At 43.0% G+C, this 12,664-nt stretch overlaps 1 protein-coding gene and 1 long non-coding RNA gene across 2 annotated transcripts in view; one reads left to right on the plus strand and one right to left on the minus strand.

The window, feature by feature from the left end:
* LOC112488356 (uncharacterized) overlaps positions 1–6,083 on the plus strand; it is an 11,663-nt gene extending 5,580 nt beyond the window's left edge. Inside the window, exon 2 of the long non-coding RNA XR_003052328.1 lies at positions 5,846–6,083. This is a non-coding gene — a long non-coding RNA (uncharacterized LOC112488356). The remainder of the gene's footprint in view (positions 1–5,845) is intronic.
* Positions 6,084–8,543: 2,460 nt separating this feature from the next.
* Positions 8,544–12,664, minus strand: part of umps (uridine monophosphate synthetase) — a 4,477-nt gene continuing 356 nt past the window's right edge. Inside the window, exons 2-11 of the mRNA XM_025063744.1 lie at positions 12,604–12,664; positions 11,846–11,999; positions 11,203–11,327; positions 10,932–11,119; positions 10,751–10,842; positions 10,502–10,662; positions 10,295–10,412; positions 10,048–10,223; positions 9,850–9,964; positions 8,544–9,357 (exon numbers count right to left, since the gene is read on the minus strand). Of these exons, the coding sequence (XP_024919512.1) occupies positions 9,179–9,357; positions 9,850–9,964; positions 10,048–10,223; positions 10,295–10,412; positions 10,502–10,662; positions 10,751–10,842; positions 10,932–11,119; positions 11,203–11,327; positions 11,846–11,999; positions 12,604–12,664 (1,369 nt within the window). The 3' untranslated portion in view covers positions 8,544–9,178. The remainder of the gene's footprint in view (positions 9,358–9,849; positions 9,965–10,047; positions 10,224–10,294; positions 10,413–10,501; positions 10,663–10,750; positions 10,843–10,931; positions 11,120–11,202; positions 11,328–11,845; positions 12,000–12,603) is intronic.

Raw genomic sequence — 12,664 nt, forward strand, 5'->3', positions numbered from 1 at the left:
TTGCACACTCAGCAGCTGAGCCGTGCGGCTGAAAGGCCGGCATTAGCCTGGTGCTTTGTGGAGGCTCCAGAGGACTATTGTCCCCGGAGCTGGGAAAACTGCTGAGTCATCAGTACGGTGGTCGTACACAGTGGTCCACACACACCGCGACAACACGGTGGTAATGCACTGACATGACAGTTTGATGGTGTGGCAGGACAATGGACACATTCTTGGGGCTAATCCCTGCTCTCCTCACCCCTCCTCACCCCCCTCACCCTCCTCACTCTCTCCCTGTGCTGTAAATCAGACCTACTGTAGGTCAATTCTCTTAAAAAACTAAACTAAAACATATAATTTTTTTTCTTATTACTGGAACAGACAAAACATAACAATTTATAGAAATAAAACTTATTTAAATATTAAGTGTAAAAAGGACCATAGGAAATGATGATTTTATTGTGATCAAAGTTGTCTCTCAGTATTGTTGTACATCCAGTGAAGCCTGTTGTCGTCCTGCTGTACAAATTAAGTACTGCACACACAGCTACAGAACAAAGGATTTTTTTTCTCATTCCATTTTTTTGTATTTCTTTTTTGGCCAGTGTGACATTTTTGTTTTATTATAGGAGCTTGTCACATTTTTTCTCTACGTTTGTTTTTGTTATTAGAACCAACCTAAACCATTTATTAACACAATAATAATATTAATAATAATAATATTAATAATAGCACGTTTATTTACTTTACAGCTGAACACACAGCAGTCAAACAACACCGTCCAGTGTGTGTGTTCTTGGTGTAAACCCTTGTTAAACACAGTCGTGTCGACCTGTGAGAGACGACGGAACAACAGAATTTTCTCCTTGGTCTCAAATCCATTAGAAACAGAGAATATTTATTTTAGTTTCTTCTTCATTTTCCAGTTCAACCGCTGAGTTACTGTTATTATTGTATGAGCTGTTTCTGTAAATGGCGTTTTGTTGACGTCAGTCAGTATTTCCGCGGTGTTTTTCCAGTTCCCGGATCCACTTTCCTTCTTCTTTGCTGACATCTAGTGGCAAAGTTGTGAAGTGCGCATAGGGTGCTCGAGTGCTGTAAAACTGAGTTGTTAGGTTTTCTACCTCTAAATGTCGGATTAATGATTTATATTTATATGAAAAAAAATTATTTAAAAAATAGTAAATAATGAAGAACACGTGGTGGATGTTTATAAACCAGGCTGGTGTTTCTGAGTGGGTGGAGAATCGGGGTCACACCTGTGGGCTGTTTACTTTGTTATTAAGCCATTCATTGTCCTTCTCTCTTTCTCTCTCTCTCTCTGTGTATGTGTGTGAGTACGAACCCCCCCAGCCCCCACCCCTGTCCTCTGAGCAGGTGAGGTGCAGGTGAAACAACAAGATTCTATAGACACAGATGTTCCACCTGTGGCACTGTGCGACGTATGCCTGCGGTGTGTGTGTGTATTGGTGTGTGTGTGTGTTGCACCCTCACCTTTTCATTTACCTCCACACCCCATCACTAACTGACTAGAATAAAGCCTGACATTTGAAAAGCTTTCAGGGTTTGAAGGACTTCCTTCAGTTTCCTCACATCATCCACGTCTGTGATGAAGACAAAATAAAAACCTAAGAACCTGACAATGGGACATCAGTGCAGCAGTGTGTGTGTGTGCGTGTGTGTGGCATGTTCCAGTAAGAAGTTATCTTTGGACACACACAGACACACACTCCCTTTTAAATTTCCCTTTTAAATGTAGAGCTGAGAATTTGCATGTTTTAAGGCTGCGTCACCTGCACAGAACTACAACAATAAATACAGACTTTGGACTTTGTCAGGGTGAAAAGGTAGTTATTTTTATTTACTGTTTATGCTCATAAAATAAATGATTAAAAAAGAATCCAAATGAATGGACAAATGTATTCATGTTAGAGCCAAATACTGCAGTAGAGTGGTGTGGAGTACACAGTATGTATCAAATATTCACAGCAGTGAGGTTGAGGACTAGGGCTTTAGCAAAGTTGTTTTTGTTCTTGACATTTTTCCATGTGAATAATTCTATCATTTGGATTGGACACAAACAAAAACAGTGACAACTACTACGATTAATCACGATGAATTTCATGTGATGACAGTAAAAATCCTTTGACTTACAGCACATGAATGGGTTAATGTGAAACCCTGAACATTGGCAGTGTCGTCATCACCTCCTTCTTCTTCTTGTTCTTTTTCTGATCTAAACAAAGTTTGTAAAATAATTTTTGTCACAACGAACAGGAAGTGATGATGTCACTGCTGACTTGTTTTTTGGGTTAATGGGAGTTTAAATATTTGATATATCCACCAACTGATCTTCACCACCACACACACACACACACCATCATCATCATCATCATCATCATCATCATCAATACACATCCACTGACAAACAATCTGGTCTGCATAAGTGCTGGCGTTCAGGTGGAAGGTTACCACGGAGACTAATCCAGGCGAGGATGGTGGAGCGGGACATCTGCTCTTATCACCTGTGTTCGTCTCCACTGACCTCCGTGTCCTGTTTCCTCAGACACCGGCAGCTGGAGCCACACGCTGTAGAGGCTGGGAAAGGAATAGAAATCTTCAAAGTTAAAAAAGACAAATGAACCAAACCACAGTGAATAATCAGAGTCGTTTAAAAAGTAAATCTTAAAAGAAAGTTATAAAAGACAAATGAACAAAACCACAGTGAATAATCAGAGTCGTTTCTGATATAAAATATTTCAATCTGTCCAGTGGAGTAACTGCTTTACTTGAACCACACAGATACATTTGGACTTATTTTTTGGGTTAGAACTCAAACATTAGCTGCTGATTGGTGAGGATTTTTTTCATTCAACCCTGTAGGTTTTCACAGCTTCAGAAACATTGACAATAGATTCAGAATAAACAGGAGCAGGACCAGGCCTGGGGCATTTGCATGACTCCATTTTATTTTATCAGTAACTGCCAGTGGAAACAGCACACAGCCTACAGGCAACACACACACACACACACACCCTTTAAACAAGACTTTCTCCAGTATTTACCATCAACAGTTTGACAGACGCCACAAATGTAATAACCTGGTCTTTGTGCAGAACCAGTGTGGTTCTAATGATGCTCCTCCAGCAGAGGCTCATTGGTTCACTAAGAGGGCATCATGGGTAAAAGGCAGACAGTGGTCAGTCGACCTGTGGTTTTCATTTCTTCATGGTGACTGATATTAAAACTCTGGTTTCAGTGTCATCAGACCTGTGGCTCCATGATTCAGACCAGGTGCCGAACCGGTTTCCAATTAAATAATTTCACTGCAGATAACACGGCTTTGTGTTCGTGCCTCGTCAAACAGAACATGGCCGGCAGCAGTCAAACAGGCTGCAGCAGCAGTAACAACAAGTCAGGACAGTCGTTTCAAACTGGGACAGGGTGCAGCAGCAGTAACAGCGGCAGCAGCAGTAACAGCAGGAGTAACAGCAGCAGCAGCAGAAACAGCAGCACCAGCAGCAGGAGGAGCACCAGCAGTAACAGCAGCAATAACAGCAGCAGCAGTAGCAGTAACAGCAGCAGCAACAACACCAGCAGCAGCAGTAACACAAGCAGCAACAACAGCAGCAACAACAGCAGCAACAACAGCAGCAGCAGTAAGAGCGGGAGCAGCAGCAGCAGCAGAAACAGCAGCAGTAACAGCAGTAACAGCAGCAATAACAGCAGCAGTAACAGTAACAGCAGTAACAACCAGTCAGGACAGTCGGTTCAAACTGGGACAGGGTGCAGCAGCAGTAACAGCGGCAGCAGCAGTAACAGCAACAGCAGCAACAACAGCAGCAACAACAGCAGCAGCAGTAAGAGCGGGAGCAGCAGCAGCAGCAGAAACAGCAGCACCAGCAGCAGCAGCAGTAAGAGCGGGAGCAGCAGCAGCAGCAGCAGGACAGGGAGCAGCAGCAGCAACAGCAGCACCAGCAGCAGCAGAAACAGCAGCAGTAACAGTAACAGCAGCAGCAATAACAGCAGCAGTAACAGCAGGAGTAACAGCAGCAGCAGGAACAGCAGCAGCAGCAGGAACAGCAGTAACAACCAGACAGGACAGTCGATTCAAACTGGGACAGGGGGGACAGGGTAACCAGGATACTGAGGAGTGTGAGCTCCACCATCCTCTGGCTTTAAACAAATATTGACTAACAGCACCTCACGCAGAGGCAAATATATACTCTCAGGTACAGAAAGACATGCAGTACTGGCTTTGCCTTGTACTCTGTTGTACTGCAGTACTGGTGCTGTCCCAGAGGGGGTCCAGTGTCTTTTTAGCTGTTTCTTCTGGTGTGAAACAGGTTGTGTCTACATTTATGTCCCCCCAAAAAAAGAAGGAAAGAGTAAAAGAGTTGTTTGGTGTGAAGTCACTGTTTGTACACAGGAAACAGAACATTAAAAAAGACAAAACAAATATGTTTGTTGTTTAATCACAGCTTTTTAATCTGGTGTAAATATGGACGGTACATTTATAAAAAAATATATTGTTTAACATTTTTGTATATATGTAGATTAGTATTTATATATTTCTGTATTTTATATATTTATATATTGTATCTAAATATTTCTGTTGTTACTATTTTTATATTATATGGACAGAACCTCTGTCCTTATGTTGCTCCAACATGTCAATCATCTCTAATCTAATCTAATCTAATGCTTTCATGAAAAATTCTATTTAAAAAATATGACGACGTTTTGTTTCTGCACTGAAAGAGTGCAACTTTTTTTGTTTAATTTAATCTGAAAGAATAAATGTTTTAGACAAACGACAAAAAAAAAAAAAAAAAGAACAGGAAGTTCAGACTCAGACATTTTCACCGTAACTGGTTGAATGTTATATAGCAGTAATAAATGAGGCTGTGGTTCAACATCAGGCTCACAGTGACAGATGGCCCATATCAGATGTCTGCTCCGTGTGTGTGTGTGTGTGTGTGTAATGTTTAGTTAATGATTAACATGTCCTCCCATTAAGCCCATCTCTCCGATCGCTGCTCGTCCACAGCTTCACCTGATGATGTCAGAGACGGACGGTCATAAATAGGTCCCAGTGGAAACTACGTATGTGACGGGGGGGGGGGTCGGGGGGGGGTCGGGGGGGGGGGACCTGAGGCATGTCAGTCTCTGTGTGGGGGCAGCTTTAGATATGGTATCAAGGTAGGGTAATTCAAATGATCCTGAGGGGAACTACCCCCTAGTGGAACTTCTGTGGAACTACCTCCCTGGTTCCTGTGGTTGGTGTTAATCAGCAGAGAACAGTTCTGCCTGAACATATGGACAAACGTGAGACCGGAGTTTGTCTTCGTTCGTCTTTTCTCACTGATTTAATGAAATGAAGGTTTTTGTTACACATTAGCGCCACCTTCCTACATCAGTCTCTGGAAACCAGGTTATTTTTGGCCTCCATGACAGGACTTCCTGTGAGATGTTCCACCTCTGGTCCCAGAGACTCCTTCACTTCTTCAGGGTTTTCCCAGCACTGAAAAAACTGGAGATGTTTCGTGGATCGGAGGTGGAACAACTGCAGGGAAATCACTTAAACCTGGATTAGTCAGATCAAACCTACAGGTCGAGGAAGGAACTGCTCTGGGCAGACCGTCCGACTTCACCTGTATGCAAATGAGTTCCTGTCCTCATTGTGATGTAGTCGACACCTGCTGCTTCACTCTGCTGCTCTTTTATTTCTGTCTGCTCACAGCGTTTATTCATGGAAAATAGCAAATAAGTAAATAAAACTAAATCAGACTAATAACTTCCCGTCATTGGACTGAACAGCGGCTCCAAAACTGGACTGAAACGCAAACTTTCTGTCTTTTCCCAGATGCTAATCCGTACCTGCGTAACGCGAGCCGAACGAACAAAACTTCATCTTCAGGTATTGTGCGTGTGGCTCAACGTGAGGCAAATACAGACAGGGAAAAGTCACAGACACGACGACAGTCTTTACCCCCGGTCCTCAGTCAGACAGACAGACAGACAGACAGACTGGACCTGACGGTCCGGAGCCCAACAGCTGTCAGTCAAAGCTCGTGGACGGAGACCTGAAAACATCAGAACAGGTTTGAAAGTGAACTCTGGTCAGAATTAATTTGAGGTTCTGTAAAGAAAGAACAGTTTTTTTCTCCTACCTTTAGAAAAACAAAAGAAAAGAAAAAAAAACAGAAATCTGGTGCAAAGGCGCGGCGGCGGTCAACTCTGAGCACCTGTGACGCACGGCGTGTGTGCGGTTTGTGACAGGTATACGTCTTTTATACTCTCTCTTTCTCTCTCTCTCTCCCGTCCTCTCTCTCTCCCTCCCTCTCTCTCCTCCTCTTCCTCTCCCTCTCCCTCACCCTCCCTCTCCCCTCCCCCTCCTAGAGCACATTTGGGAGAAGAGCCGACCTCGGTGTAGAACAGACACCTGTCGCTTGGTGCGTTGCTCTAATCCAATATTGACATAAAGGGGGGGAGGGTAGAGAGAGCAAGGAGAGAGAGAGAGAGAGAGAGAGAGCACATTTGAACCATACCCACCCCTGCCTCCCTCCCTTCCTTCCTTCCCCCCTTCCTCCCTCCCTCCCTCCTCTGTGCCGGGCAACGTGTCTGACCCCTGGGCTTCCACACAGACTCGTTGACGTCCCTACCTGTCCACTCTCTCTGTCCCTCTGCCGCTGCTGTCTCCACATTTCCATATCATGGCCTGGATGCAAATGAGCGTGAGCTGCGGAGTGACTCACCCAGTTCAACCACTCTGACAGAAAAGCTCTTTGAATCCGTTGATAATGGTTTTCAGGAGGGAGGGGGGCGGGGTGAGGGGGGGGCCGAGGGTTAGGCTGAGGCTGAGGACAGGTGCCTACACTGGACATCAGCAGACGAAACAAAATAAAATACTTCTAGGAGTAGTTTTAAATCACTATACTTTTTACTTTTACTGGAGTAGATTTATGAAGAAACAGTACTGTTACTTCACTACGTTAGGCCTGACGGAGCTCGTTACTGGTTACAGAGATACTGGATGAAGCTTTAGCCATATTCTCTATTCTCTATAGATCTATGATCCGGTATCTCTACTTTTATTTCGTCAGAGAGTGACGTCCACCCAAGGCTTTATCGCGCGACTGTGACTGACCAATGAAATGTAGCCCTTGCTGTGCAGTCTCGTCACGCGATCATGCTGGATCTCGGTGGCGGGACGGATTAGTTTAGCGGTCATTATCCACCCAAACAGACGGATATTTCAACTTTCAAAAGCCCATCGTCCAACCGGAGGAAACATGTTACGATAAGTTTGACCTACAAATCTTTCTTTTCTTTTTGCTGTGGATAGGCGAATGTTTGTCCTGTTAGGCTACATGAATACTCTGTGCTGAGCTCGATCTGCTCGTAGCCTCAAACACGTGTTTCTATCCACAGGTCCAGAGGTTTGGAAGTTTTTGTTACTTTGTAATTTAAGTTATTTTCTTAATATTTAATTCTTAATTTAATTTTTATTTCATTGATTTATATTTTTTATTGGGGGGGGGTTGGTACTGTGCAGTGTGATGTGGGTGGAGGCTGCTGCCCCCGCGACCCGGTAATGGATAAGCAGAAGAAAATGGATGGATGGATGATTGAATAGACGTTAAAAAAATCAATCTAAAAAATAAATGTTACTCAACAGTTACTCAGTACTTGAGTAGTTTTACCATGTAGTTTTTTACTCTTACTCAAGTAATTATTTAGATGACTACTTGTTACTTCCACTTGAATAATATTATTTTGAAGTAACAGTACTTTTACTTAAGTACAATTTTTGGCTACTCTACCCACTGCTGTAATGGTTGAATGATAACAAGCCTCCTGTCACTAGGTGGCAGCAGTGGTTTGTACAGATAGAAATATACACGTTATCAGTTTCTCAATAGTACTTTAATTCGTGGGGGGGTGAGTCTGGGGGTGAGGGGTTAATTGAGAATCCCTGGTTTAAGGTCACAGGTCACACAGACTGAGGCGGAGTCAGGAGGTAGACATCACTGAGTCTGGCTCATATTACAGTAGTATGGAGGGGGGGCTTTATCTTTATTTCATTCACTAAGGAATTAATTATGATTGTTAAAACAATGAATCAGCAGTTAGCTGTGGATTTATCCTGATTAATTGTGAACATAATTAACCATGCTGGTCGGACACAAGCCGGAGCGCTGACCTGAGGTTGACCTTGGTGCCGTCATCTGTTTGGTATTTTTTATAAAAGTCGTTACTAAGAGTGCTCAGTGGCAGACTAGAAACCAAGAAATTGCGTAATTTAAATATTAATTGAATAAATACTCGTTAGATTTCAGATTTGCTAACACTGCTCCACTGAGTTTGTGACAAACATTTCCTGTATTTTTAGTTTCTCATTTCAGATGATCCTGTTTTTTTTTGTTCTTTGATTAAAATAAAGCATGTCCTGTTCAGATCTTTAAATAATAATTTTACACTGGATATTTAAACCATGAAGTCAAATCCTAATTATAAACTACAATAAAAACTCTCACTTAATAACAAAAAAAATCTTCTTGTAGTAGAATTATACTCTTTATTGAAGTAAAATAAAAGTTATAACATTGAGGAAACAAAAAGTCTTTTTTCCGTGAAGCCAGTGATGAACGCTGACTGTTACAGCTTCAGGACACTGTTGACAAACTGTTCCTTTAAAGGGGAGGGGTTTGTTTGACTTGTTCTCTGAGCTCCTGTTACTCTAATACCACTGACTTATTTGTTGGTTTTATGATGACGGTGGGCTGACTCCTCAGGATGAACACACGGTTCACAAACTGGGAAATGATGTAAGAGAAATTATTTAGAAATTGTTCTGGGGCAGACTCTAAATGTTAGAGATACCCCGCTGTCAAAATAAAAGCCCAGATCATCTTGTTTTTGGGGCGTTTAGATTACGAAGAAGTTAAGAAGCAGAAACAACACTCCTTTCCAGTTTTACAGTTCAATGAAAACTAAATGCAGACATGCAGTACTGTGTAAAGGAAGAGTTGAAGAACAGAACTCAGATGATGATGAGGGTCTATATATATCGTACCATTGATGCAAAAGAATCTGTATTTCCACAAATAACATTTCATTTGCACATCTATATTTATTTTAACACAAATTTTGTTATTCTAATTATTTTACCATAATCATTAACCCATGATCTTATTCATATCTCTTCCTGACACAGTCTCTTCTTGTACGCCTCCCAGCCCGACCTCCTGTACGACTCTGCGGCTTTCAGCCTATTAGCAGCCGTCAATACTCCTCGTCCCACGATGATGACATCAGAGCCTTTCACGTGGATGACGTCCTCCGGGCTGGTGTACTGCTGGCCCAAGGCGTCAGCTGTGGAAGGGAGAAGACGGAGGTGAGCCGGAGCCCGCAGGTTATTTGTTCAACGACAGCACCACCCAGTGTTAACATGAGTCACGACAACAAAGGAAAAGGTAAGAAAAGCCTCTGGTCTTTTTACACAAGGAGTTTAACAGACGTGTTGTACTTGTTTTTGTTTCCAGGCCAACATGACTTTAAAAAAAAAAACGAACGACGGAAAATGAACAGAACAAGAACCGTCAAAAATCATGCGTTCATTCATTTATGGAATCACATTTTGGATGCATTTGGACTGAATGGCGCTCACTGTACATCCCATAATTTCACTGTGTTTAATACAGCAGATGGACACACACTGAATGCTGTTATTGGTCGTTCTGTTACAGAAATATAAAAGAAACGTCGTCTGTCATATTTAGTGATTGCTGAGCAGCTCGATTAGTCACGATTAAGCCACAGCTATCCTGTGCTTAATAAAATAAAAAATGTAAACATTCGATTCACCTGCAGACTGCATCTGAACACCAGGAGTCATGTGGATGAACTCTGGCCTGTTGGTGACCTTTGACCCACAGATAAAACCCATCACGAAATCCGAATGCTCCTCCGCCATCTTCACCTGTGAGGACAGGAAACGGAAAACGGATGACTCTCAGGCCAAACTCGAGGCGACCAGACGTCACCGAGGACCCAAACACTCACCGCAGCCTTGGTGTATTCTCCGGTGGCCAGCGACCCCTGAGAACTCATCTGTGCGATGAGCAAACAGCCTCGACCCAGAGGTTTTCCCACAGCACTCAGACCCTGGACCACCCCTGGACCTGGCACCACATGAGCGTTCACAATGTGGGCCCAGGATGAGATGTGGTATGTACCACCTGGAACACAACAGGCAAATGAAGCACAATACTCAGGATTCTAACATGACAAGATGTTTTTGTGGCTTCACCTTTATACTGATGAATCACGGTGTTTCCGATGTCGGCAAACTTTCGATCTTCAAAGATGAGAAAGTTGTGTTGTTCAGCCAGAGCCTGTAGTTTCTGGGCAAAGTCTTCTGAGAAGTCCTGTCAGCGGATGATCACAGTTAGCTAAAACATCTACCCTAAAACTAGTTTTGTCAAAAACTAATTCTGGTTCTCCTGGTCCCTCCTACCTCCAGGATGTCTACGTGTGTCTTCAGCATGCAGATTTGGGGGCCGAGCGTGTCTGCCAGCTGAAGGAGCTCCTCGCTGCTGGTCACGTCGGCGGCCACACAGAGGTTGGACGTCTTCTCTTCCATGACGCTGAGCAGCTTTGACGCCACAGGGTGAACGTCTGCAGACAGAGAGAAGACGACAGAGGAGACGTATTTGGCAGGTAACAGACATTAAACCTACAAACGGATGTTTAGAGACTGGTTTACTTGGTAGTTTGGCTCTGTCTGCGTAGCTCAGCTCGGACGCCGCTCTAATACAAGGCTTTTTAATGGGAACGTCAGAGCTGCTCATCTTAGAGCTGAAAGAGTAAAGTTAATAACGTTAGATACTAAACTGAACTGCAGTCCAACTTAAAGATGCACTGATTGATGACTAGGTTGTTTGTACCTGAAGGTATTATTGGCCAGAATGAATTCTCTGACATTCTGTGCAGTCTTGGCATCGATGCGTCCAGCCGTCTGCAGCACGTTAAGCAGGATGGTCATGGAGATAATTGGTTGGAGTCTGATTCCCTTGGATGCCAACATCTGCTTCCCACCTTGTTCTCTGTCCATGAGAACAATGGCATCTGTCACCTAATCAGAATTGACAAAAGTCAAGATTCCTTCCTCTGTGTTTCTGTGATCAAATCAATAGTATACCAATAGTACGGCACCACCTTGAGTCCTTCTTTGTGCAGCACAACGGCCGTCTCCATGATGCTGCTGCCACTGGTCACTGTGTCCTCGATGATCAGGCAGGTGTCCCCCTCACGGAATGAGCCCTCCACCGTGCGCTTGGTTCCTAACAGGAAGTGTTCAAGAAGCATAATGTGCATTAAAAAAAAAGGAAAGGAAGAGGCCAGTGAGAACAAAAAATGAATTTTAAAGATAAAGAAAAACCTGTAGAATTTGATTGAAATAACACACCGAGAGGCTGTGTCTCCACTCTGAGGCCTTTTTAAGGAGAGAGGCTGCACTGACTCAGTGTCTCCACTCTGAGGCCTTTTTAAGGCATACGTTGTTAACCCGTTTATTTTGAGATGATTTAAAAATAAGTTAACATCCAAAGGACAGAGGGTTGTTTACAGCAGATAAAGAGGAAGATGACATTGGTTTTTTTATCATCGCCGCGGGGGAGTGGGGGGGGGGGCAGGATGTCACGGTAATCATCAGAGGAGCACAACTCAGAGTTAGAATGGTTTGTAGGGAGTAAAGTCCAGTGCTACATAATGAAGGCCCTGCCTTTGGTAACCTGCGTATGTTGGTCACAAGATGGCGCAGTCTTACAGTTCAAGTCTACTTTCAAATGTCAGCACTCACCGTAGTCCTTTGCTTCTTTCCGTCTTATGAGCATGGGCAGTAGGTTCTGTGAGCAGATGATTGTGGACAGAGGCGGGGCAGTGTAAGGAGCCCCACACAGAGAGTCAAACTGCAGCCCTTCTTTTAGTGCACGCTGGTGAATTAGACTGGAGACCTAATCATTAAAAAAAAAAATTGTGGAAGAAAGTGGAAAATTGTACTGAACATTGCATGAATCTACCAAACACTGTTAGATCTGTTTTTATTTTAGTGTTTTAAATTTGTGAACAGAAGTCCAAATATTTATTTACAGTATAATTGTATAATAAAAAAACATTTACATATTATACATTATTTATAGATTATTTATAAAGAAAAAAGTTATTTTTAACGACAAAGAAAACTAGACCCACGTGTTACACACGTGTTCTTCTATCAGACATCATAGCCTCCGCCCAGAGACAGCTATATCTTTGGCACTCGAACAAATTCTCAAAAAGAATAAATACACAAACAAGGATTCACTAATATATTTTTGACTTGGCTGGAAAACGAAAGAGACATCCGATTGGCTAGGAAAAAAACGCATTTTTGTATCTGTGCCGCGCTAGACGAGTCTCGAAAATCCTTGTTTGTGTATTTATTCTTTTTGAGACTGTTCTATCTACATAGATATTACACCCTAACCCTCAAGGTAACAGTTTCTTTAACAGTTTATGTAACAGAGTTTCTATTTGTATTTCAGCTACGATTCCCGGACGTTAGCGACATGTGCTTACCTCGTTCATGAGCACGGGGTGGGACACCAGGACTCTCAGGTCAATGTAAATGGGGGCCACC

This window comes from Cynoglossus semilaevis, chromosome 16 (assembly GCF_000523025.1).
Source record: "Cynoglossus semilaevis isolate Cse_v1.0 chromosome 16, Cse_v1.0, whole genome shotgun sequence".
Classification (NCBI taxonomy): Eukaryota; Metazoa; Chordata; class Actinopteri; order Pleuronectiformes; family Cynoglossidae; genus Cynoglossus; species Cynoglossus semilaevis.